The sequence below is a fragment of the Larimichthys crocea genome, chromosome XXIV (genome assembly GCF_000972845.2).
Source record: "Larimichthys crocea isolate SSNF chromosome XXIV, L_crocea_2.0, whole genome shotgun sequence".
Lineage (NCBI taxonomy): Eukaryota > Metazoa > Chordata > Actinopteri > Sciaenidae > Larimichthys > Larimichthys crocea.
This window is the reverse complement of record NC_040034.1, coordinates 12,012,711-12,039,512: the sequence shown is the minus strand read 5'-3', so window position 1 is coordinate 12,039,512 and position 26,802 is coordinate 12,012,711. Positions and strand designations below refer to the sequence as shown.

Below are 26,802 nucleotides of genomic sequence, written 5' to 3'. Positions count from 1 at the left end.
GTAAGTAGAAGCAGTAATACCACACTTTAAAAATAAAAATTACATGTTAAGGTCCTGCATGCATAATTTGTGAAATGTACTTTATGTTTTAAAAGTAACATTACTTATTATGCAGAATTCATTATAGATAGCAATATTATTGAATTATTAGGTATTACTGATGTTCCATGTGTAAGACACACTTTACTGTTATAATTGGTGGAGTTTTTCCTCATTTTACTTCTTTTGCATTATTTAAAATATCTGCAATGTAACAAGTAAAAAAAAGCTGTCAGATTAATGTAAGAAAGTAAAAAGTATGATATTTTTCTCTGTAATGTAGTGCAGTAGAAGTACATACTGTAAGTACTACTTAAAAAAAACTACGAGTACCCCAAAACTGTACTTCAGTATAGTAATTCTTCACTAATTCATGGCGGGACCCATAATGATTCATGGGTTGTTTTGCATGTTTTATCCCATTTCAAAACACATACTCTCACAATATTTTCAATGATTTCCCCAAACATATTATAGTTTCTTAGTGTGGTTTTTGGTGCCCATCTAAAGCTTGAGTGACACTAATAAATTTAATCATAATATTGATGCTTTTTAACATCGATTCAGCACTTACAGTAAATGTACCAGCCTGAAAAAACTCTATACTAACAGAAATAAAACTGAGCCTGATGGTTCTAGTTTCAAGTCTCTGACAACTGTGGCTTCTAGAGAAATAGAAGAAAAACAACATGCTTGTAAAATGTTCAGCAAATGTGATTTTAAGTATAGAGATGGAAAAAAAAAACGATACTAAAATAAGCCTGTACGATATTTGAGTTTTTATGATGTACTGTCAGTCTAAGAGGAGAAAAATGTTATACTGTACACTGGAAGCAGTGGTGGATGTTACAGTATTCCTGTCTGCATCAGTGAACGTCCCCTCTGCTGGCTGATCAGACATCTGAAACAAAGAAAATGCATACTATTCATTCAGTATTAGTGCATCTTCAGCTAAACTTTATCTCAGGTAGTTATGGCGGAGCTGACCTGGTAGCTCGATGACTTGTCCGGCTGCTTCCTAAGGCACAAGCGGAAGAGGGAAAAGGCAATAGAGAAGAGCAGGGACACTGAGGTGAAGAGGGTGATGGGATGCACTGGACCTGTGACAGTAAAAAATCACAATGTCACAATGTTATAATGTGCACTCACGATACAATGACGGTTACGGAAACTGTAGCAGGATAGAAATGGAAGTGATACGGTACCTAATCTGAGCACAGAGAAGAAGAGCAGCCAGAACATGCAGAGGATGGGAGCCACGATGACCTGGCTGATGGCTGCTCTGTGGATGCGCTGGTTGAGTTTGGTGGGAACGTATGCATAGTAGATGTTGTATCGGTCAACCATGTGCTTCAGGATCACATAGAGCAGACCTAGAGGGGAAAATGAAAACACACATTGACTGATCAGTACATGCAGTATGAAAGAGAAAAATATCTAAAACTAAAGCATTCTTTGGAAAACTGAGGTCAGTATGGTTGATCTAAAGCATAGAGACAAAAAATCCTTCGATGATCCATAGGGATGTTTTATATTTTTGTTCTCTCCAACTTCCACCAAACCCCAAATCTAAGGCTTTAGTGTGACCTGTTAAAAAAAGAAATTTCCATTTTATTTTTGCTCTTCAGGTTTGGCGGTTGAATTAAATCCTCTGTTGCTTCTTTGTGGTTGTGAAGATTTAACGCAACCAGTAAAATCATTTTTCTCAGAAAAATGTCTGCATAAAATGTCAATCTGCAAAAAGAAACACATGCACAGTACAGCAGGGTATTATGCATAAAAGGGCACGTTCGGACTGAGGCTTTGACTGCAGAAGTAAATAGAAGCTTGGTGAGCTCTGGGCAGAGACAGGAGCAGAGTGGGCGTCTGGCTCGCAACTCACTGTGTCTGGGTGTCTGGGACTACAGCAGCAAATTCACACAGTCTGCATCGGACTGGCAGGCAGTAGAGGAGAGTGAGGTCACAGTATGAGGAGAGACGGCACACACACACACACACAAGACTAAGAAGGACGGTGAAGGGATGGTGGAGCAAGACAGTAGGTGGAAAGAAGGAAGAGGTAGATGAGGATAAAGGAAGGTCACTGTATGTTGCTCACCAAAGGGTGTAATAATGGGACATGTGATGCTGTAGGTCATACTGACTGCAAAGATACACATGGTCCAGGCATACTCCAGGCCAAACTGGAATTCATACGCTTGACTCTGCAGATGAAAACACAGAGACAGTAAGATTTTTTCACATCTTAAAACAGTACACAGTCTAATTGTGTCTGACATAAAAACACTGAGATAAGCATGAAGCTAACCCGTTTGACGTAAATGCGCTCAGCCTGGGACTTGGCGAAGCAGAGGCGGAGAGCATATACTGTCAGTGATGGGATTCGAAGCAGCTCCATAGATGTGCCAATCAGACTGGATGTAATCACATAGTTGACAAAAAATGCACCGTTGTCAGGAAGAAACACGCACCTGCAACAATGAAACCTGTGAGTCTCAAAATTAAATGTCCTTTTTGAGGAGCCATGATGTGTTTTATTTCAACAAAAAGAATAATCTTACTGGAATTTGACATCCTTTTCATCCAAGAAGTGGACATCAAAGAGCCATGTGAAGAACAGGTCCAGACTAGAGAAAGAATCAAATCAAAGAATCAAAAAAAAAGAACGTACTTCGATAAAAGTAGCTTAAAAATTGAAGAATTTCAGAAAAATAAAAATTGTTTGATTTGGGTCTGTACGTCTGCGGTAAGTGTACCTGGACAAACCAAGTGAGGGCAGGAGGATGACCATGAAGACCAGCAGTAAAAAACACTTGTGCATGGTTACTTGGTTCTCACCAGACCTGAGACATGAAATGAATAACATGAGATCGTATGAACAATATTATGCAAAGCATATTTAGTTATAAAACATATCCACATGGCCTTCTTCTACAAGTTTATAACGTGAAATAATGTAATGTAAAGTCAGCTGACTCCACATTTACAGGACTGTTGGGTTCATTAGCATGAACTACGCTTTTCACTCCAGTAAACAGTTGATTTGCATTCGGTCCTTCGCACATCACGCCTGCACAACACGTTTGTGGGGGTGGTTATGTAAAGAAAGGGTGCTCATAGGTGCTGCGTGAGGTTGTCTCCTTATGCACAGTTGTTCCGCTCCTCCTCCCTGCTAGTCACCATGTGCTGCTCCTCTGTGCATGGTGACTACTGTGCATATCATTATCCTCACATGGAGATCTCTATGACAACCTGCCCAGAATAACAGTGCAGGGAGAGTAAAAGAGAGAACGAGGGGAGGGGTGGGGGAGTAAAAAGAGCAACAGGGTGAAAGAGAAAAAAAATAATTGAGATTTTAAAAAAAAGAATAAAGAAGAGCTGGGAGTTGAGAGGAAGATAGGCAGCTACACATGAAGGGTCCATTTGAAGAAGCAAAGGACAGGTAATTCCATTTCAGAAGAGAGAAGAGAGTGGTGGCCGATAGCTGAGTACCTGGTCCAGTGGGACTCAAAGAAGGATGAGTAGTAGACGATGAAGGGCAGTAGCACCGAAAACGCCCACAGCAGGAGGGTTGGGAAGAACTGGGTAATGACTGGGCTCTGGATTAGACAAAATAATTAATTAATGACACAGAAGAGGGTTAAAATCTAGCGTTAAGGTCACACGGTTCAACTCAATCTCAAACTCTGACCCGCAGACTCTCCACGGGCCTTGTGACGTTAAATTTGTCCATTGTGTTGACGATGATGGCGGGAGTGGTGAGGAAGAAGAGCAGCAGGAAGAGGAGGATGTTGAGGAGGACACAGCGGAGCCACCAGCGAGATCCACACACTGACAGGTTTTCCCTGGTGACACGAGAAATAATGAGCCTCAGTTTACAGTCATCCAGCAGGACAGACGGAACAGTTAACACACTACTGTCCCCTGACACCCCTGTACTGTATGTATTGACACAAGCCTGAAATAGCCAGGGCGGTCGCTTCTTTGTGTGTTAGTTGGTGAGTGTGTTTCCACTGGAGAGCTGGTTGTGGAATAGCACACTTCAACGCTCAGTTTTAATGAAGGAACAAAAGTACCTGCTCCAGTCATCAGTGCAAAATCACATTCACACACAAACACACTGCAACCAATCAGGCGTGAAGCGCAAACAGTGAGCGCTACCATCTCTTCAGGTTTAATCTCCCATACATATGCAGCACTCATTTGTTACATAATCTCGCCGGGACTGCCGCATTTGCTTTTCAAGATAAGAAACATGCATTATGGCTAATCCAATCATGGAGAGGGAATGAGCTCTAAATGGTGTTTGAGATCACAAACAAAAACATACTCATGCCTCTTAAATGCTGCTGTTAGTTACTTTGAATTTCTTTGAAAAAAAAAGAGCACAGAGTTCAGTTAAAAAGTATGAATAGCAACTGTAGCGCTGATACTCAAAACCAAGATGCACCATTTGCATAATGTATACCTCTTGTCTAAATACATAGACTCTTTGTGGTCCATCATTACAAGCAAATGTTGCATTGACAAGTAAAATTACAGCGTGCACAACTTGGGTTTATAGTCTAGTCACTATCCAGAGGTTTCTAAAGATACCAAATATGTCACGGATAATTACAGGGAAATGTGTCTAAATGATGTATAAGACGTGTAAAACTGGATATTACACTCAAAATATGTGTCTGGCAGGGTTTCCTCCTCGTGCTCCGGTTGCCTCCCACAGTCCAAAGACACGCAGGTTAATAAACTGCTTGTACTGTAGGTGTGAATGTGAGTGTGAATGGTTGTCTGTCGGTGTAACATGTTTCTTGTCCAGTGCATGCTGGGATAGATTACAGCTCTCTGCAACCAATGCCAGGATCAGTATAGATAATGGATGGATACACATCTCCCTGTTTTTAATTGCTACAAAAGTAGTATGATGTTGACTTTGAAGCTTGTCACCAAAACGAACAAAAACTACGTGAGTTTCAGTGATGTCAGTACCGACCAGATGATGTCACTGGGAGCAGGTGCGTAGCTGACCCCCCATTTGTGTGATTGCACCACAGTGGTGATGCTGGACTGCTGGGGTCTGCGACGGCAGTGCACACGGCCATAGTCCTTCACAATGCTGCAAAACAAAACAAAATGTGTAAAAGTGCTACAGAAGTCTGAATCAGCACTCAGTAACGCCTGTTTTTATGTCCCTCCATGAATTTTATGGATGCTCCCTGTTTTGACAGAGTTTACGTAATAAGAGGACCTGACAGACATAAACCTCCGTGTCACGTTGTTGTTTACTCACACAGCAGTCATCCTCTCATCACGGAAGGTTACAAAAGCGATGCCGAGCCTCTTCATGGCGATGCGGTTCTTCTCAGCATTGAACTCATCTGTCCGCTTTTCTTCTAACTCGCTGTAGTACTGCTCTGCATCCACCTGCAGAAAAAAAAGTTAGAGCACACGTTCTCACTGCATCTTTCACTCGCAGAGAGATCCCCAGATTTACAGTGGGCAAGATATGTTGTTGCTGCATGTACCTACTTTTGGATTGCAGTGCCATCCAGTGGTAACATACTTTCTGTGCAGCACAACTATGCAATCGCCTACAAATCTGTTGAATTATGTGGGTGGCAATTACCTTTTCAAAGCCACAGATGTCACAGCAGAATATCTGAGCACACGGATGGGTCTTGATCACAATCTTCCCCTCCTTTTGGGCCTTTGTGGCAAAATACAGCCTGCCTTTCATTGCCTTGCGCCTGCAAAACACAAACATCCTCAAACAAGAGCCTCGCACTGATCACAACTATCTTGTCATCTGTAGCAGTTACTGTACCTCTCTAAGTCCAGCCTCATCAGCTTGTGGACATCATAGCAGAACCGGATATCAGTGACAGTACAGCTGGGGTAGGCCTCACTGGTGAATGAAGCGAAAGGAGCTGATCAGAATGAAGGTGATGAGATTGTGCAAGTGTTGTTGCAAAAAAAAAAAAGGTTCAAGTTTCCTTGTGACACAAATCAAACATGAGGAGAGGATTAAACCTAATTTAACAATGAAGTAGAAAATAAAACGTGTACTGGAAGTGCTTGGTGATGAGTCCAGGGTCGGAGATCTCTCTTGGTATGGAGGTAATCATCAGTGTCCTGGCTACCTGTGACGAATAATACAACCACCATGAGTAGTTATGTTTTAATGAACTGCAAAAATCACCATCACCATGTGGATCTATGCATGGTCTGTCAGTCCAACACTTTTAGTGCATGCATTCATTGTCCCCTGAGGATGAATCTGATGACTTTTGCCTCTAACTCCACCAGCACCTTTCTGCCTCCATTGAATGGATAGACACATATTCATGTCCCCCCTTTGGATGAATAGTAATCACTTTGGTGATCCATCGCCAACATTTTACTTTTAAGCAAACACCTTTGAAGCTACTGACATTCCCATCAGCCTCAGCTGTACTTTGTAGTTTATGCCAGTTAGCAAATGTTAAACTAAAGTAACTGACTTGATCAGATGTTCTTGCAGTAAAAAAAAAAAGAGTTGCTGTTTGAACCGTATGATGTGACAGTGACAGACCTTCTCATCCTCTCTGTACTCAAGCCGTATGGAGTGGTGTGCCATACTCAGCAGCGTGATGATGAAGTAGACCAGAGCAAAGATGCTGTGGAGCCACAGAAAGTTGTCCCTGCGAGGCACAAAAACACGTTTGTGATTTAAATTAATAAACCATGTTTTTTCTTTTCTTTTCTTTTTTTTTGGTCATGGTTCTGTGCTATTTCACAATATTTGAAGTCATTCATAAAGTGTTCAACTTACTTTGCACTAACATTAGCCAGTGTTGTTCTTCCAAAGTTTTCAGGACTGTCCCCTGTATAAATAATGAAACATGACAGAGAGCGAGACATTTTAATTTCTAAATGGCTTAAAGGAAAAACCCTCCTCTTTTGTCTGGAGGGTGAGGCAACAATGAAGCAATGTCACTATTCAGAGAAAACGCTTTCCATCCAATTTAACGACATCTCTCTCATCTCAATGAAATTTCACACAAAATTCAAACATCGCAGTCATGCCTAACTCTGCTGTTTTAATTTGGGCACCCTTTGTTTGCTGTTACCATGGCAGCCTGTCAATGTGTGCTGGTTTATTTAATGAGTAGGGTGACACACTGGTCCATAAGATGACAGCCAGCCCTAATAAAAACATTTCTGTGGACAGCCCAGCTCCTCGTAGACCCCTTAATGGCTCCTCCATCCAGTTTCTGTATGGAATGGCTTACTCAACACTTCCTCCAAAATAAGCACACAAGTGCCAAAAGGCATTTCTGCTGCTGTTTGGCAGTTCATTTTCTGCACCCTGACACTCCTGACATCCCTGACACCTACATGTTTATGTTAAATGAAGCACTTTCTATTTCTATAATCCTACATGGGAAAGTGCTTGATGAATTGCCACAGGTTTGCGAATAACTCCTATTAGATGAAATGTACTTTTTGTGTATGTGAATAGTAGTAGTTTTACTTCATAACCTTGTTTCATGGGTCATATTAAGTTCAAATGAAATGTTTCTTTTAGTTTTGATTTCATTTCATTCGTGAAAGATACTCTGGCTTTCTTCAAACTCAGTGTTTAGTGTGTAGATGTGTGTGATTGTCTCTGTGTGAGGTGCCCTGTGTGTCTCTCCTGAGCATAAGGATATCCCTTGGCTTTTCAAACAATCCGCTAGCTAGACCATCATGTAGAGACTAAAATACCCAGGAGGTTCCCAGAAAAGTTGACCGGCAGGATTACGGCCAAAGACAGCAGGCAAACCACTGTCATGAGCAGGATGATGTGGCGCTGGAAAGACAGGTATGTGACGGCGTCTATGCCGCATTTGCTACGGATCTCTTCATCCCTGCAGAAACAGAGAGAGGGGAAACTTTCAAAATCTTTTAAACCCATATCCAAGAGATTCATAACTCTCGATACTACATGAAAAAAACAGAGTGTTTAATAGTGGAAAATCTGCACATGCAGATGTAATGATAATCAGACCTGTGCAATCTTAATCTAGTATATGCATGCAGCTCTTTCTATTGCCAGGACAAATGGGTCGACAGCTTATATCTCATCATGAGTAAAACTGTGGCACCACTACTTTGGTGCCAGAAGCTGTGGTTACCAGGCGGGAGGTTCAGGAAACCCAGTGTCATAAAATAGAATAAAAAAAAAGAGAGAAAAGGATGAAAAAAAAGAAGAAAAGAGGTGCACGCTGGTCTCATTGTAGCCCACACATCGCGAACTTGCAGGGTGGGTTTGCACTTTCCCAGGGATCCCAGGGTGAGCCACTGGCATGAGAGCTAAAAACAGAAGCGACCAAACTCCACCGCAATACTATGGAAACCATGGGCACCGTGAAAATCGTCTTTTTTACAGGCCTAAATCTGTTGTGTGCAGTCAGACTTGAGCAAGTGCAAATATTCAACCACGGCACCAGTGGTCACATGAGCCCAGACTCGTTTGTTTTTCCTGCTAAATGAGATATAACACGAGACTTTACATTTGATGGTGACATCAGCTTTGAAGACGGAGGGCCAATAAAAGGATGGAAGCTAAGATGAGAAGGGCAAAAATAATTACAAGGGCAACTGCTTTTTGTACTTACTTCATATGGTAAAGAGATGAGAGCCACGAGCAGAAGCCCTGGAAGGAGAGGAGAATCATAAAACATCCAATGGATATGTTATTAAAGATAATAAATAACATATGTATGCAAGTCTGTGCACACCACAACTGGCTACTTGCATGCATATCCGTTATTTGCATAGTAATAAGGTCTGAATAGTGACACAGAGATGGAGATTTAATAGGTCTAGCCTGGAGCTGTAACCACTTTACTGCAGCCTCAGCTTTGTGTAGGCACATGGCGATGACTTCAGTCTGACTCTTTGTCTTACACCGTTATAAACATGCAGGGAGTGAGCTCAGTCTACCACACAGGTGTCATGTTGGAGTCACAGACAGTCCAGCTGAGTCATGATCCTAACTTTCCTCTTAAAGTTGACGTCAGTTGACGTGGTGCCATCTCAGACAGGTTTTAATAAAGGTGCAGCATACAGCATTTTTAGACATCCATATATCATTGAGAAATTAACTGTGACACCTTGTAAATAAATGAGAACACGATTAGGGGGACTGCTAGACTCTCACGAATATTGATGATAGCGCTTCATATCTCCCACAATGCCTTCTCCTTTATATTTTGTAGTGTACAAACAACTGGAGTCTGTCAGTTTTCTGTTCAAACGCTATGCATGTATACCCAAATTTTACTATTTTATTCATTAAAGGTACGCTGTGGATTTTTTAACCACTAGTGGTGCTGTAGAGCAATGTCAGGATGAGCGGGTCTCTTTCTTATTTGCATGTGTCCTACCAGCATTTGCATGAATACTGTACTCACAGCATCTCACAGCCGTGTGATGAGCATCTCAGAGATGGTCATACTTTTAAATTAAATTAAAAAAAATGCCAAAACACTGAAGATTTCCCTTCCTGGCTTCAGTTGCTGTGCACATGACCACTCTGAGGCGCAGTAAAGGAAGCAATGGTGGAATATTTTCCATTGTTTGGAACTTTGGAAGTAATTTGCACCAGAGCTGAGGGCAGCAGGGCGACAGTGTGGTTTGTAGAGGCGGCAGGAGATGAAAGAAAGAGCAGATTTAATTAAAAAAAAAAGAAAAAGAAAAGAAAAAAAGATATGTAGAGTAAATGTCTTAATATTTGCTCCTTCTATCTAAGGATGGAGAGGAGTGAGGACCAAAACAATGAGTTATGTTTACTTTCTTGTAGAACAGCTAGCTGTATACAACTACTGACAAGGAGCAACATTGACATTAATTTAGAGTCATGTCCAATATTAACTCACCTTTTAGCTCTGGTCTATGGTCAACACCCAACTAATATTATTTCACTCACCAGTCGCTAATTCTGTCTGCTGTTTTGTCGATTTATCACGGCTTGTTTACTAAAACTAGGAACTAGGTCGATGAAATTGGAGCTTGAGGACTGTAAAACCAAAACAGCCTTAAAACACCCCACATAGGCAAAAGAAAATGCAGAATTGGGTGATAATGTGCCATGGTTTAAACCCTTTAACATTACAGAAAATATTAATTTTAAAGTAAGGACACAGAATGGGGCTCTCATGTTAACGTGGAATGTGAACAATGTAGGTTTCAATACATAAATGAGAGTTTGCGAATATTTTATTTGATAGCAAATCAGCTTTGTGACATCTTTAGGGCACATAAAACATGTTTTACTGAAAGAGACTGGGTGTAAACAAAACAGTGTGGAGGATGAAATCCACACGGTACCTTTAATTGATCTGAGAACGCTATAAAAAGGTTTCTTGGTGCTTTAAGGAGCTGATGAAAAACTCACCATGTCCTTTGTCTCAGAGTCAGACGGGCTGGACTCTGACGGGGACTTCTCTTTCTCACTTGGTTCTCCATAAAACAGGGATGTGAGACTGATTTGTGAAGAAAAGAACAACAAAGAAATAGCAAGATCAACATATTGATTGCCACCTGACATGACCCTATTTACCTCAGTTGTAAAAAGACATTGTACCTGCTGCAGACAGCCCCAGAGTACCTGTCTGAAATCAATCTCTGTGTTTGTATATACATAGAAGAGAAATAAAAAAAACTATGGTCAAATCTAATAAAGACAGTGTGATGATTGAGTTTGTGGATATTTCTCTGTGGGCTGTTCCACTGACAGTTCAACAGCGTGTCAAATTAAGCAGCATAATTGAATGAGTATGAGAGCGGACCGCTTGGCAAAACACACAGATGCTGCTTGCCCTCGGGTCCTATGTAGCCGCTGCCAGTCAGGCAGAACTAATCAAGCCCGCAGTCCCCCTGGAGAGGAGACTCAGGTCAAGCAGAGAAAAACCACTGCAGATTCATGCAGACAGCTTGACTCGATTTGTAATCTCAAAAGGTATCTAAATAAGTGCTGAAACGATTATTCAGTTAGTCGATCAACCAAAAGTTTAAAGTAAAAGTTTGGTGATATTCTATATTTTTGTCAACAGACTGCATTGTATTGTACAGTATTGTGTGTGCAGCCAAAGCTTCTTCTTCTGTTACCATAAATACTCACAAGTCTGTGTTAATCCGCATCTTAAGATAGTTCAAAGTAGTTCAATACTTAAAAACTACAGTATCAAGCTGCCTTGGGAAATTATTTAGGCTTTTATAAAAACCAAACTTATATTTATGACCCGTTTTAAAGATTTACCTCTTTACTAGGAACAATGGACTTTGGGTTGAGTGGACAGACAGGGTAAAAAAGTTTATTTGTTGTGATCTTTTCATGGTATTTTTTACTTTCATAAGAATTATAGAAAAACAGCAGCCTTTTAGCCTTGTGCTGTAAGTTATTTACCAAAGGAAAATGCCACAGATTGGCTCTTTCAGGCTATTAAAATATGCAGATTTTCTGTTTGTCTCTGTTTTTTATGGTTTGAACTATTGATTGGATAAAACGAACAATTCAAAGGTGTCGCTTTGGGAATTTAGGATGGCATTTTTCACAGTTTTGTGACATTTTACATCTTAAACATATATAATAATCACTAGATTATCAATAATGTAGACAATTGTTAGTTGCAGCCATAGTTGAAGAGGAGTGAGAAGACAGTTACATCCAAACCAGTGTTTACATATACTGTGTATGTATACGTCTGGCCTGCATTAACACTATTTTCAGTGTTAACATAAAACACATGCATTAATTGCCACTGTTGCCGTTATCACTCCAATAACAACAAATGGTTAGCAGCACAGGCAGAAGCTCTTTGCAGTGGTTTGCTTCCTACGCAGTACTATTTATATCCAGCAGAGGGAGCTGGAGGCATCAGGACAGGACTCAGGAGTGGAATCCATTGAAAATTAGTTCTCCATCTTAAATGTTGGCATGCTTCACAGGCCTGTATGAGCATTTTTAGTGTAAGGTAGTGAATGATGAATTCACCTGTCATTCTCCATCAGCAGGGCTAGGCGGCCATAGTCCCATGCAGCCTTCCTCAGGCAGGAGAAGATGAGTAACAGGAACTGTAACACAGGACAAGAACATGAAAGCAGAGCTCCTAAGAATCTGATCTGACACAACTACACACACACACACACACACACACATCATCTGCACTGAGCCTCATATTATCCGAAACATTTCCATACCGCTTGATCTGAAAGCTGAGGCCCGTCTCTGCATTCTTATAAAAAGCCTACTAATAACAGCTTCAAAACGCAGCAGCAATAATGATCTTCTTTCTTTAGAGTAGTACGTGGTTGTCTTGGAAACTACCAGAGACAGGTCAGCATGCTTATGTGAACACATGCTGTGCACTAATGACGAATGAGTGTAGTCAATAGCAAGAATAAATGTGAATGTCCTCCATTCTGCCTCAAATGGAGAGCTAAAGTGTAACATCACAATGAAGGCTAAAAGGTCTTTTCAGTGACATATTCTGGTGCACAATAGTGGATTCATGCTGAACGACCCTTTTTATATATCGTCATATAACAGCAGAACTGGGTGATGATGGATGAATGGTGACAAATGTAAACTGAGTAAAAGTGCTGATGAATATTTGATTTTAATTATGGCATTAAACCATTAACTCATTTGGGTTTAGAAGCCATTTGGTTTAGTGGGCAGAGGTGACGGCAATGCTAATAAGAAGAAGGAAAGCTCTCATAAATGTTGAATGCTTCAGTCTTTAGTGGTCTAGAGCCATGCATAGACAATCAGGGCATCCTTGACTGAGGCTTGAATAATGAGCGCATGTTCACATTAGCATTCAGTGACCAATCTCCGTCCTTAAATCTCGCTGTTTACCCGGTGTCCGTCTACTCCCTGTTGTTTTATTTTATTTCGTCTGGATGCGTGGGCATGCTCTCCTCAAGTCCCACAGATGATTTATTCTCTATGATGGTGGGATTGATGCAGAGGCGTGCTCCCATCACCTGGTGGGGGGTGGGGACATGTTTTGACTCATGCTTGTCATTAAGAGACAGTGCTCAACCCTCTGTGTTGTCTTGACAACTAGGCAGCAATAAAATGAGCCAATTAAAACAGGGAGGTGGTAGAGTGATATCACTGCAGAAATCGAGCTTGATGAGGCCTGACAGCGGAACTGAGATAGCTGATGAAGTGTACTATGTATTATGATGATTATGATATGAGAAATGAAAGTTAAAACATGTACATAATGTGTGTCTGTGTGTCTAACAAGGAAAGGACAAGTAAAAAGAGCCATCATTCCGTGCAAGGCAATGGTTTCAATTAAAGTTTGGGTTCCTTTTTAGAAACTTTTGGGAAAAAATCCCTAAAATTATTTTAAAGTTTCCAACTCAGCAGAGGAATATGAGACAGGAAGTCTTTTTATGGTCGCTTTGATTGATAAAAATCACTTACAATTATATAAGACAGTACATCCAACCATCCATTATCTATATCTGCATTTCCTTTAAGGGTCACTGGGACCTGGAGCCTATCCCAGAATGCAGTGACTCCAGCGGTCACCAGTCTGACATATAGACAGACAACTTAACCATATGTCTTTGAATTGTTTGAGGAATACCGCACATCTTGAATGTAGTATCCAATTTTAGATGTAACATAAGAAAACATGTAAACTCCAGACAGAGAACCCACAATGCAAAATTTGACCCCAGGACCTTTGTGTGGAGAGAAGACAGCGCTAAATGTCATGTCACCGCCTAGCACTGTACATGACATTTGCAACACTGAAGCGCTACTTTATTTGTTTCTGTTTATCAAATTAGTGAAGTAAGTTTGACTCACAAATGAAATCATAATATTTTGTGTGCCTGTGATTTTGTTGTCTTAGTCTAGTCTTAGTCTTCTAAAGGGTTTTGCACTTTCATAAAGTTAGGGCACTCTTGAGAAAAATAAAGCAGCAGACGGTGAGCTATGCTGGTTTTTCATATGGGTCAAGCTCCAAAAACACTGGATAACAATAACTCGTAGCATTTTTCATTATACCCTCCTTCCCACCTGGTAAAAGACCATGACTTTCAAACTTCATGCCTCCAGCTTGAATTGCAGACTTTCTGTTAAAATATGTAGTCACCAAATCCAAGACGAGGTAACCCTGATGACATCTTTGGGGATATTTTCTCACAGTCACAGAGGACATTATACAACTCATTTCACAATTCAGGCTGTCATAATCACAAGTAAACTAACTAAACTATGATGTCTAAAATGGTGGAGTGCAACTATCAATTAATTTATTCCTTTTTGTTTACATCTGGATTAATAATAATCATATACAATAACAGACACTATCAAACAGGACATTGCCTAAATATCTAAAGCTTTGACATCCGACTTACATCAGCAAATGATTTTCAGTCTGATATACTGTAATATACTATATACACTTAGCATTAACTTTGCCTGGTTTAGATTTAGAGTGGCAAGATGGTTAATTAGGAGCTGGGGTGGAAAGTCCTCACAAAGTATGACTCATATACACAGTATGTCTGCATTCATTTTGCATATTCATAAGTGCACTTGTAACACTCCTAATGTTACTGTTGTATTTTATTATTATCAGGAGCAGAGTGAAGTGTTTGAGACATAATGTACATTAGATATTGGCCCTCTGACCATGTGTCACCTTGTTGTCTGTTTGTATCAGCGCTCTTTGTAATATCTTAACAGGGTGTTGGCAGCTTTGGATATATATTTAGAAATCTTGTTGTCAGGACACTGGTTCCCAACCTTTTCCCTTTTTTATTAGTGGGTGAACTGATGACCTCTGACTAAGTGACACATCTTATAAATATATCTTCTTTTTGTAAAGATATTTTTGGGGCCTTTTCAAGCTTTATTTGATAGAGATAGGAATGTGGGGAGAGAGAGAGAGATGGGGAATGACATGCAGCAAAGGGCCGCAGGTCGGATTCGAACCCTGGGCCGCTGCGGCAAGGACTGAGCTTTTGTACATGGGGTGGATGCCCTACTGACTGAGCTAACCGACACCACATAAATACATCATTTTATATTCAGTGCATAAATTTAACAGTAAAACAACTGATAAACTATACAATTAACCCAGATAGTAATCACAAAAACTGCAGGAAGTTTGTGTCAAATTAGTGATTTGGATGAATTTTGAGTTGTCCTCATATATTTTTTCAATTCAGTGCTTTCTTCTCCCTAACACTGGACCATTAGCTCTTTGGTTGTTCTAACTGCACATTGTTACTGCACAGTCTCTCACAGGTGGGAGAGTCTGGGATCTTTCTTTTGAGTACATATCTTAAATAATAATCAAAACTTAAAAAAATTATTTTACTTTGTTTTCTTCACACAAATGACTGAAATGATGGGATATGAATCAACTGTATATATATTTTTTTTTATTTTAAGTTTTCTTACACCACTTAAAATCAAGAAAGCCTCGCCCCTGTGAAGCTTTGGTGACCCCTAGTGTGGGTCCAGACCTCCAGATAGGGAATACTCTAAGCTGCAGCAGTATACAACAAAATGATTTGTGTAAAGTATAATTAGAACTACTGAACTGTTTAGTACACATTTTTTGTAGTAATTAGTAATTTTCAGGAATCAGTAATTTATATTTTGTTTTTTAGGCAACAATATAAAAGAAACCACTGCTTCCAGCTTCTCAAATGAGGAAAATATTCAGTTTTTCTTAGTCTTGTCTCATGTCCGTAATCACTAATAAGAAAAAACTGCACTTGGTTATTATAAAGAAAAATGGCTTTAATTTCTGGAGTTTTATTGTTGTGAGCTGTTCATTAATATACTGTGTGTGTTGTTGTGTGTGTGTGTGTGTGTGTGTGTGTGTGTGTGTGTGTGTTTGTGTGCGTGTATGTGTATGTGTATGTGTGTGTGTGTGTGGTGTGTGTGTTGTGTGTGTGTGGTGAGAGAGAGAGAGAGAGAGAGAGAGAGAGAGTTTTGTACCATCCAGAGGACCACATTGATGACGAGGACTGTGGGCACCCCTCCAAATGGCAGACCCTGCAGGACGCTGCTGCGGGAGTGTGATCGGTAGCATCTCTCAGCGGTGCTGTTTTCCTCCCCAAACGAGTCCAAGAAGCTCAGAACATCGAGCTCCACAGCTTTCCCCTCCACAGGGGGCGCGCTCGTCACAAACAGCTCAGAGTGCGCCATCAGCACTGGACCATAACTGAGAAAAATGAAGAAAGACAACATTGGTCAAGTTAATTTTAGCTTTGAGACACACCTGTTAAAGCTCTCTGGTGCCAACACACACACACACACACACACACACACACACACACACATTATATTATGCAATGTAATGTAATTATCCAATGATGAGATTAAAGTGACACTTTAGCTTTAACTTTTGCTAACTGCAGCTACAAGTGACATTTTACTGCTTATGAACACATTACATTTTATTTAATAAGAGGAAGAATGTGTTCTTTCTTCTCTCAGGAGTTGCATTGTCTGGAGTTTTAAAGGTCCAGTGTGTGAAACTTAGTTGCATCTAGTGGTGCAATCACTGCATTGCCATCTCCTCACCTCACCCTCGCCTTCCTAGTATAAAGGAGAAACAACACTTGAAACGTCAGTCAGTGTTTAGTTTGTCTGATCTGGGATATTGTAGAAACACGGTGTTTCAATATGGTGGCCTATTATGCCTTTTATGATATAAAAGGCTCATTTTTAAATAACATAAACAAAAAGATTCTGATTTTCAGGTGATTATACATGGATGAAAACATAGTCATGAATATTATATTCTATGTCTGCCCCATTCTGAAAACAGAGGCCCCAAATTTTACACACTGAGTCTTTAAGTCTTCATGTCATTTGTTGTCATAGCACTTTTCAAACCTAGTCAAGCCTGTTTTTACATACACTGAGAATTATTTGTGCATTTTAATGGGGACAATGAGCAAGGGTGTGGTGTTGGCAACAAGCAATGAAAGTGGAATTTAATGGTCTGTTTATTCAACATACAACAATTGTGACTCGTTTTTTCTCGTACAAGTGTCTGCCACTCACTTTAAGTGCAGTTATGATAGCATTTGTAAGGATCAGTCTAATGACCATCAGGGTCCATTAGCAGCCATTGATCTGTGTGTGTTTCTTTATCTGACAAATGGACGTGAAGAGGTCACATGGAAGTGACAAATGAAGAGTACAAGAGTAAAAGCTTATACTGTGTACTCGTTGCTTGTAGCTTGTTGGAGATTTTGTCGGGTTTTGTTTATTTCCCTCTTTCTAGATAAGCATGTACAGGATATGATCATTCACATGGTCATGACCACCGAATGAAGGCCAGCAGCACGCACTCTCCTCACTTTCGATCAATACAGTCCCAACTCCCGGCTGCTCGGCTTGTGTACACTCCTCACTGAGCAAACAGTCTGAGGAAATGGAGCAGCAACAGAGTGCTGACAAAGCCTTGCTTCAATACCGTGATTCCACATGAGTGAAAGACATCAATCATGAGATTTCATGGGGAAAATTCCACAATATATATTCAGATATGTTGTTGCTGTGACACGGTGCTCTATAGTAAACAAAGCTCTGCAGCAGTAAACGGCAGCCAAAACTGCATCACAACCCCTTCTGCTGTCCAACTCTCACAAGAGCTGTGAGGCAACACGGGATTGAAACAAGTGTGAAAATGCAGAGGAAGCTAAAGGCCTTCAAACTGGCGCACATTACAAAAACAACCTTTGTGTGATTTATCACTGCACCAATGATGTCACTTCCTCAGAAGCTCAATCACAGATTTGTGAAGCATTTTTACCAAACAGTGTCTAATGTCTAATGTAGGCGGTGAGCTGATCAGTGGCAGTGCTGCTGGACTGCTGTACATCACACAGTGAGAGAGGTCTGATTATGTACACAAGTCTAAAAATACAGCCCAGTAATCTTTTAGCAACTCTTTGTGCGCCACTGTAGTCTCTAATTTACTTCCTGTTGTGAAACTGTACAGCTTGCAGTCAATATTCAGATACAGTCAGATACACAGCATCTGAGCCTCCCAGTGGACATAACTGGGGAGGAGATTCCCTGAGGGTGGATCACAAAGCGAATCCATAACGTGCACACACACACACATAGTCTGCAGAACTGTGTTTCCACAGGAGCTGATGCACCATACATCACACTTTCTCTCTCTACCAGTAATGGATAAAGCCATCGATATGCAGAAAGGGATTATTTTACAGCTAAAAACCACACAAGGAGAGCATGCACTCCTGAAAATAAAACACAGAGGCTCCTTCTCACATCGAATCATTGATAACAGTTAGTTTATTTGTTGTTATAGTTTAATTATTATCATTTAACATGCTGGATTCTTTATATTTCACAGATACATTTATGGTAAAGATTAGTTTTCTGTCTAAAACACATTTTCAAACAAAATGATGGACAAACTAACAAACTGATTTACAGGAGATGTTCAAAGTTTTATGATCAACAGAATGAAGAATTGCTTTTGTTAACACTATGCTGATAGCATTTGCCTGTTTATTGAATTCATTTAATCATCACTTGAAAATCCTAAAATGGAAAGCTGCAGTGAACTATTTTTATATTTCTGTGATTAGCTGATGGTAGCAAACAAATCAAAGAGCGAACTGTGTGACATACAGCAACAGGAGCTAAATCAAGCAGAAATAATACAGAAGAAAATACGAGCTGTAATACAGCTGTCAACTGGAAACGCAGTGAGCTCAGACAAGTTTGACATGCAGAAGCTTAAACAGACCTTTATCGGCTCAATGAGCTGTTCTTCTTCCGGAATTAGACGACTCATTCACTTCGAACGCTGCCGGCTGCTGATGCTTACAGTGAAACTCTTCCTCTCCTCCTCCAGAACAGAGCAGGATGCTGAGGGATACAGGCTGACTATGGTGTGGTTTCACACAACATTTGGTCAAACGTCACAACATGACTCAGCAGTTTAACCACGAGACTCTGTGGATATACTCTCTCTGTCTCATACATAAACACTCAAACATGCTGACATTTATCCTATGGTATCCATTTCTTCTCCAGCTTACAGAACTCTGCACATCTGAAGTCTCTCTAATCCTTTCTCTCTGCTCATTTCTCTCCTCTCCATCCCTGAATCCGAATGACAAGCCAACGCAGCAGATTACAAACTGATGTTTGGCTTGGGAAGCAGTGTTGTGCCACCCGCTGGCAGCAGGAGTGAAATCTCCTCTCTGTGCTCAGTTAGGCTATTATGATCCTAGATGCTGAAGTCAGGACAGGAGCCGTGAGCTGTTGATGAGATACACCTGAGATTGAGTCAGAAAGGCAGAAAAATGGGCAAGCTGTAAAGAGGAAAACGCCAGCTCAGATCAACCAATCTGCTGATTGCACCAGAAAAAACAACTGAGCTGTCTGTGTGTGTGTTAGAGAGAGAGGGTATCATCCCTGAGGTGATACAGACAAAACAATTAAGCTGTAAGTCAGAAGATCGATAACTTGCATTAAACCCTGATTCAATTCAGATTAAACCTGCTTCAAGCTTCAGTAGCATCATGGATTGTTTAAAAAAGCTACATTATTTTGGTGCTGTCACCAACTATAAATATAAGAACATGTATGTACTAACATACATACTAATTAGCACTAAGCACAATGTACAACTGAGCTACATATAATCATAAAGGAACAATTTTAGTAAAATGTATTTCTGGGAGCTCCTACTATACATTCTTAATTCAACTAAATAAGTAACAATAACAATAGTGTTAGTTTTTTATGTGTTTGGTAGGCATTAAAGGTCCAGTGTGTCAGATTTAGGGGGCTCTATTTACAGAATATGGCAGAAATGGAATTTAAGTATCTTTTCTTTATTGTATAATCACCTGAAAATAAGAATCATTGTGTTTTTGTTATCTTAGAATGAGCCTTTTATATTTACAGACGCTGTGGTCCACTCCCACAGAGTCTATCATGTTTCTGCAGTTGTCCAGAATGGACAAACCAAATACTGGCTCGAGATAGGTGCTGAAACTTGTGAGTTTTAGAGCTACCATAGTTTGTCCTACATGCTTCGGTGAGGCGAGCAGTTGCAATCTGCATTTTCACCACGAGATGCCACTAAATCCTACTGGACCTTTAAGTGGGTATTAAGATGATTGCCAACATGTATTACAATTTCAGATAAGAGAAGCACAAATGTCGATACAATGGTTTTTGAGAAATTTTAAATTTAAAGTCACAGGTTTCATTCACTTGACACAAGGGATATCTGTACTGAATTTTATGGCAATCCACAAAATAGAGGCGAGCTTTTTTATTTTAGACTAAAGTTGTGACTGACCATTTTCCTTCATTGAGCTATGCCAAAACATGCCAGTGCTAAAAACACTGGGAAGATAGTTGGTGAGCAACACAGTCCCCTGCCAAGGTTGTGCTTTGGCATCCACTACTCACTTTTATCATCCTTTAAATCACTTGACCAGATGCCTAAACGAGTGCTTTGTCATGCTGAAATGAGAAGCCATGACAAGAAACATCTTTACATCTAAACATGCTTTAAATAGGTTGATTCCCAGGAGCACCAAAGCCTAATCAACATAAACCATTTGGCAGACAGCTCCAGGAGAACGTCCTATCCCATCGTCAAACATTCAGTTGGATCAAGATACATCACCAACCTGAGGGAATGAGAGAGAAGTGGTCCTGTTTTGCCAGAGAGATGAACCATAAATAAAATCTGAATTTGTGTTGACTTTAACTGTTGTAACCTCTGCTACCGTATCAACTGTCAGCTACTGTGAGATAAAAATGTACCCTCAAGGACAACTTGCAATGACCATAAATAGAAAAATAATGGCTTCTTGACTGGACTGGCGAGCAGCCTTGTTAAACATGCAGTTTTCCCAGCCACTGTTCTGTTTTTGCTGTGCTCTCTGCTCGAGACAGCGGTGGCTGCATGGAAGCAAAAGGTTTGATGTTTCCCCTTTTCATCGACTTCATCTCAAAGCACACAGCTGGGAGAATATGCGTGACTGATGTTTAGCTGTGCTCTGCATGTTAATAAACTGAGACTGTGGTTATGGAAATCCTGGTATTTAAAAGGTATTCTGGTAAAATAGTTCCTAGCAAGCCAACAGTGACTAAGATGACATGTTGTGGAAGCTGATCTTTTATAGTACTTCTCACTCATGCTGAGAGGCATTGGAGCATAGTAGAGAGGCAACGGGGTAGGCAAAATAATGTAAACATATTTTGACAGATTTAAAGTGGGCTTTGGGCTGTGAAATCACATCACTGACATATAAAGTTGATACAGCGACAAATAAAAAAAAACGACTTTTTACATATCCAGCAGATCTGGAGGAACATTCGCATTCATCTGACAAATGTTAAGATGAATGTCCCTTTTAGTCTTCACCAACGTCTGAAGGAAATATCCGACTCTTGGGGTGTTTAGCTCAGTCAGTAGAGCAGCTGCCCCATGTGCGAAGGCTCAGGCTTTGCCGTGGCAGCCCAGGGTTTGAATCTGACCTATGGCTCTTTCCCACATGTCATTCCCCATCTCTCTCTCCCCACATTTCCTGTCACTCTTCAGCTGTCTCTATACAATAAAGGCAAAAAGAAAATCAAATCAAAAAATTATATTGTTAGATGTCCCATTATATTCACCAGCTAGTTACTAACTTAGCCTGTTGGCAGTTTGATGCTGGGCAGGATGTTTATTAGCAGCTGACAGCTTCAGCAGGACATGAGGTCGATGAGGGTGGAGGTGGGCAAAAAGATGCTACCAGCACTCTGTAGAGCTCAGTGCAGCAATGGTTGAAAATATTCTCTGAGTTTGCCACTATGACACTTTCATAAAAAATTCAGGTGCTATGTTGGTTGCCTTATGTGCCTTGCCTTTGTGGCAGCATTTGTAATTGTAAAGATGTTACTTTAGAACTTAAATCATTTTTCACTTGGAGTTTATATTATTTCGTCTACGCCCTGCAGTTTTTCCCTCAACACACCAAAGAGCTTTTTCGACTCCTCCATTTTCTGCAGGTCACAGGTAAGTCCTCCAATGATCCACATATACCAGAGGCTGACTAATGGTTTAATAATGTCTAATCAAAGCAGAGCTCAAATATAATTGTAGCAGGAGTTGACAGCACATTTGCAAAATCACATGAGGGGTGTAGTGAGACTTCTCCAGCTAATCAATCCTCTCACTACATGGCAAAAAGAATAGGGACACCTGAGCATTACATCCGTATGTGCTTGTTGGCCATCTCATTATAAAACATGCTGCCTTAAGGCTTGCTGCAGGATTTTGGAACCTGGCTGTGAGGATTTGCTCCCTGCCTCAAGAGCATTACTGAGGCTGGCCAGAGATGTTGAACTATAAAGCCTAATTCAATTCCAAAAATGTTAGATGGGGTTGAGGTCACACCAACCTGGGAAAACTACTTTATAGACCTGGCTTCGGGCACATGGGGCCTTTCACAAATTGTTGCTGCAAAATGGAAATACACAATTGTCTGTAATATAACTGCATGCTCTAAGGTTTATTTTCTGGAAATTGGACCTGAGATTACATACTTTTATCCATCTCTGTATGTTGTTGGGATATTTTAATGCCATCTCTGAGTTTATCCTGTTTTCAACTCTACAAGAGCTACAGGCCTCTGCTGTGATGGTTTTGGTTGGATGGTGTTGTTGGTGTGGGGATCTGACTGGGCGACCCTGATCAGACTCAGGCCTGAGGGGGAGAAGAGGGCAGAGGTTTCAGCACAATCTGCTCACCACCTGCTCGGTGGAGGAGGGAGAGGGCTTTACTCTTTTTAATACCTCACTCTCTCTAATCACACAACACACAAACACAGATCAGTGAGGTGTGCCTGCCTCAGAGCACACAGTTAATGCAGCACCCCCCCCACCCAGCCTCTTTCTGAAGGCTGAATGAGCCATAGCATGACTGGAGTGATGACTGCACACACAGGCCATGCTCAACAAACCAACACCTGCTTCCTGTCTTGCTGCACATGCTCAGTAGGCCCCCAGAGGACCTCTGTGTGTCTGCCCTTCTGTTGCTGTGTGGACCCAGCCATTCCTCATTAGACCCCATCTGGCATCAGTGATGACTTTACTATAGCATGTGTGCTGGATGACGCTGAACCTGCCTGTGAACCTGACTGTTTTCTCTGCATACCTCTGAGCTTCTGGAAGATTCCACCCACAGCCCCTCATACTGCAAAAGCTGCTGGAGCTGATCCTAAAATAGGGGCCTGTGAGAAAACCTCATAGAAAGTCAAAATTGCCTTCACTCCCACATCCACACAAAAAAAGTGCAAACACTACTCATCATAACAGATTGCTTCAGAAACACCTCCACTCTCTGGAAGCACATAAACCGTATTTAAAGGGAGCAAACAATTGATCAAAAAAGAGACTTATAGAAACTCATATATTCAGCAACATCTCCTTCTCTATCTGGATTTTTGTATCCATGCAATTTATCATTTTTAATTGAGGTATCATTAAATAAAAAGGTCTGATTGTTTTATCCAAAGAACTGTGTATATAATAACTACAATCCAGATTGTCAGACTAGTTAAGTGAATAAATTTGTAGTTTGGAGTTATATGCCAGGCGTTCTTCTTTTTTAAATCAATTCTACTTTCCAATAACTTTACATTTAACAAGTGTTAATTATACCTGAGGATTCTCTTTATTTTAGTATATGTTTATTGATATATTTATTATATATTTATTTTTGATATTTAATATCAAAATGAACTTCAAGACTTAAAGTGTGCTTAAAATTTACTCGTTTGTTATCACAGTTGTAATCGTGTGCATGACTCAGCCGTTTAACAGTTTAAGTCGAGAGTTTCAGGAAACTGTGGAGCTGCCTTCTCAATTATGGCCAAATGTATATTAATCAGTTACGCTAATTGTTTTCTTTGTAGAAATAATATTGCCAGATTATCAATTTTCAGATGCAAACAAATTTTCATACTGTATTAAAATTAATGGATGAAAACTGTTGGGAAATGGTCAGAAATAATGTGAAACTATAATTTTAATTATCAGTGAACTTGATGTTAACTGGCACAAAGTTCACAAGTCCAGTTTACAATCAGGAAAAAAAATCGAACAAGTGATCGATTATCAAAATAGTTGTTAATTCATTTTCTGTCATTAGACTAAGTATCTGTAGTTAATGGATAAAAAAAATGCAGACTTAAAAATGACTAAGCATCTGAATCACAGCCAAGTAGAAGACAAAGTCTGTTTATATCACAGCATGCGATGTACAGGTACACAAGGAGCTCCTGCGGGTGTATCAGATGGGACCACTAGCCTACAGCGCATTTACGACACAACAAACAGAATCAAATGTCTGACAAGTGATAAGGCAAGACAGGATAAGATGCTGCTTCCTGGTGTTATAGGACGCTTACGGCAGCATCCTCTTTGCTGAGAAGTATCTCTGTGTACTATATGTCAGAGACAATGCTGCATGCATCTGCATCACTGTGACCCCTTTGCGATAGCGGGAAGGTTCACGGCAGGAATCTCAAACAGGAGGGAGCTTACTCCCCATCAAAAACATACAAAGAACAAAGCCGAGTCTATGGTACACAAGCACAGTTGAAATCAAGGTTGATATCATCAGTCTGCTCTGATATTCTGTTTGAGTTCGATTTTGCTTCAAGAAGATCTCACCAAAGTGTTTTCTTACATTTTTATTCATACCCAGCAGCCCGTGACGTGGCTGGGGAGATGACTCACAGAAATACATATGATGCAATCTTGGACATACTGCAAACACACCTGCACCACATATCTCACTGCCATCCCCACCAACCTCATCATCATCATCATCATCATCATCATCATCATCATCATCATCACCATCATTATCATCATCATCACTACCAGAGTGGGCAGGGAGGGGAAGTACACATGTCTGTTTGGTGTTAGTGTGTGCAACCTGTTAACAGCGTAGGGTGTTCCTCTCATTCTCAGTCTGGGCCCAAGTGGAAAACTAAAGCTCATTCATTGCCGTAATAAAGGTAATAAATATATCTACATGCAGTACTATTACTATGATAATAGTAAGTAGTAATACAATAGAATGTATTCAGCCAACTCTTTGATATCTTTGGGGGTATTCGGACCATTGGCGGTAATGTTTTTGGTGATAATGGATGACTTTTTTAAATAATAATCATTTTTGGTCAGTATTTAATTAACTGGATTAGACATAAAAACGGAAATTACTGCCAGGTTACTTTAAATATAAATGATTTTTCACTTCCAATTTCCATAAAATGTATTATATCACTTTAAGTATTGCTATTAAATATAGATTTACATATACTATGATAGAGGATTTAATCAATTTCACCAACCTCTAAGCTGTACATGTTTAACATAAATAATTCCTAGAATAAAGAGTGTTTTAATTTGGGGCCAGTCCACAGTTCTGAACTCTGTAGAATACACGATCATAAGAATAACTCCCGTACGTGACAAAAACAAATAAATTCATATCAGATCCAGAGATTGAATTTAAACTAGGTCACAGATCAAGTCACACTTAAATCTCCTGCTGGTTTCATGTTAAACATCCCCGAAGCTTAAACCTTACTGCAGTGGATATTATTCATCTGCGCAGTGTTTGAGTCTTTAACTCGTTCCATGTGAAGTAGATTATGTGATTCTGATGTGGCAGGAAAGAGATCATAAAAGGATCTTTGTGGACATCCTCGACTGTTTGACTGTTTGTTCATTCGGTGCAGCTGGAGCTGTCCACCTGTTCACAGTGCTGAAACAAACACAGACAGGAACAAGCCAAACAGATAAAGTAGATCTAGAGACAGAGGCTTATGTTTATGTCCCACTTTCTATTATCCACCTGTTTAGCAGCTGTTTGATGCTGCACAGGTACAAAAAATCCAGCTCTCTACTATGAGCTCTGTTTTTAATCTCAGCTCAGGGTCTCCTGAAATATTAATGTGTGATACACGAAGATGACCAGCATTCATTTGCTTCTTGACTCACTGTGCACTGATCGAATATTAAAGTGATAAAAATATAAAAAAAGGAGTCAAACCACAAATACCTGAACCAATTACACACTCAATAAATGCATGTTTCCAACTGGTATTCAATAAAATACAATTGTGAATCATCAAATGACTCACCGCCGGTTTGATTAAAAGGTTGAGGTAAAAACTTTCTTGGTTTAAAGCAGCTTGGATTCATGTCAGTTCTAACAAACTGCAATGGTGACCAGTTTTACAAAAGCTACTAACTTTTTACAGCGACATTTCAAACAGGGGTTGTGTACTCCAAAGAGTGAGTTTAAAGCCACGACACGCTGAAAGTAATTAAGGACTTCAACGCAAAAAAAAAAAGAAAGTCCTGAACGTGAGCATGGAAACATGACAGAGCTCCTCTCTAATTAACAGTAATTGCCATCATTGCTGCCATTTATCCTCAGATGTGATGAGCTGCGTATGTTTGTATGGACCTCAGCTTAAATATTAGTCAGAATAAAACCACTTTCCACAACAAATAATAAGACCTTTTTATACACGAGTCTCACCACGACATGATATATTGCTCAGTTCTTGCCATGCAAATGCTATGCTCGGGTGACCTACTAAAATGTCAAAATGAACATTAGAAATGTGGCATTTTAAAGGCCACTTCCCTTCATTGTTGTTAGGTGCAAATGGGCA

At 40.2% G+C, this 26,802-nt stretch overlaps 1 protein-coding gene across 2 annotated transcripts in view; it reads right to left on the bottom strand.

Annotated features, from left to right (window-relative positions):
* tmem63c (transmembrane protein 63C) overlaps nt 1-26,802 on the bottom strand; it is a 29,217-nt gene that overhangs the window by 1,539 nt on the left and 876 nt on the right. The window contains exons 1-22 of one of the 2 annotated variants that reach the window (XM_027274517.1): nt 18,840-19,043; nt 16,043-16,268; nt 12,056-12,135; nt 10,457-10,544; nt 8,676-8,713; nt 7,783-7,925; nt 6,848-6,899; nt 6,608-6,716; nt 6,103-6,176; nt 5,861-5,941; nt 5,663-5,783; nt 5,327-5,460; nt 5,030-5,152; nt 3,731-3,884; nt 3,532-3,638; nt 2,796-2,882; nt 2,601-2,666; nt 2,348-2,510; nt 2,138-2,243; nt 1,245-1,412; nt 1,027-1,139; nt 866-940 (exon numbers count right to left, since the gene is read on the bottom strand). In XM_027274517.1, coding sequence (XP_027130318.1) covers nt 866-940; nt 1,027-1,139; nt 1,245-1,412; nt 2,138-2,243; nt 2,348-2,510; nt 2,601-2,666; nt 2,796-2,882; nt 3,532-3,638; nt 3,731-3,884; nt 5,030-5,152; nt 5,327-5,460; nt 5,663-5,783; nt 5,861-5,941; nt 6,103-6,176; nt 6,608-6,716; nt 6,848-6,899; nt 7,783-7,925; nt 8,676-8,713; nt 10,457-10,544; nt 12,056-12,135; nt 16,043-16,252 — 2,292 coding nt within the window. In that variant the 5' untranslated portion in view covers nt 16,253-16,268; nt 18,840-19,043. Of the gene's footprint in view, nt 1-865; nt 941-1,026; nt 1,140-1,244; nt 1,413-2,137; nt 2,244-2,347; nt 2,511-2,600; nt 2,667-2,795; nt 2,883-3,531; nt 3,639-3,730; nt 3,885-5,029; nt 5,153-5,326; nt 5,461-5,662; nt 5,784-5,860; nt 5,942-6,102; nt 6,177-6,607; nt 6,717-6,847; nt 6,900-7,782; nt 7,926-8,675; nt 8,714-10,456; nt 10,545-12,055; nt 12,136-16,042; nt 16,269-18,839; nt 19,044-26,802 lie in introns of those variants that run through there. The other variant, XM_027274516.1, reaches the window with a different exon arrangement.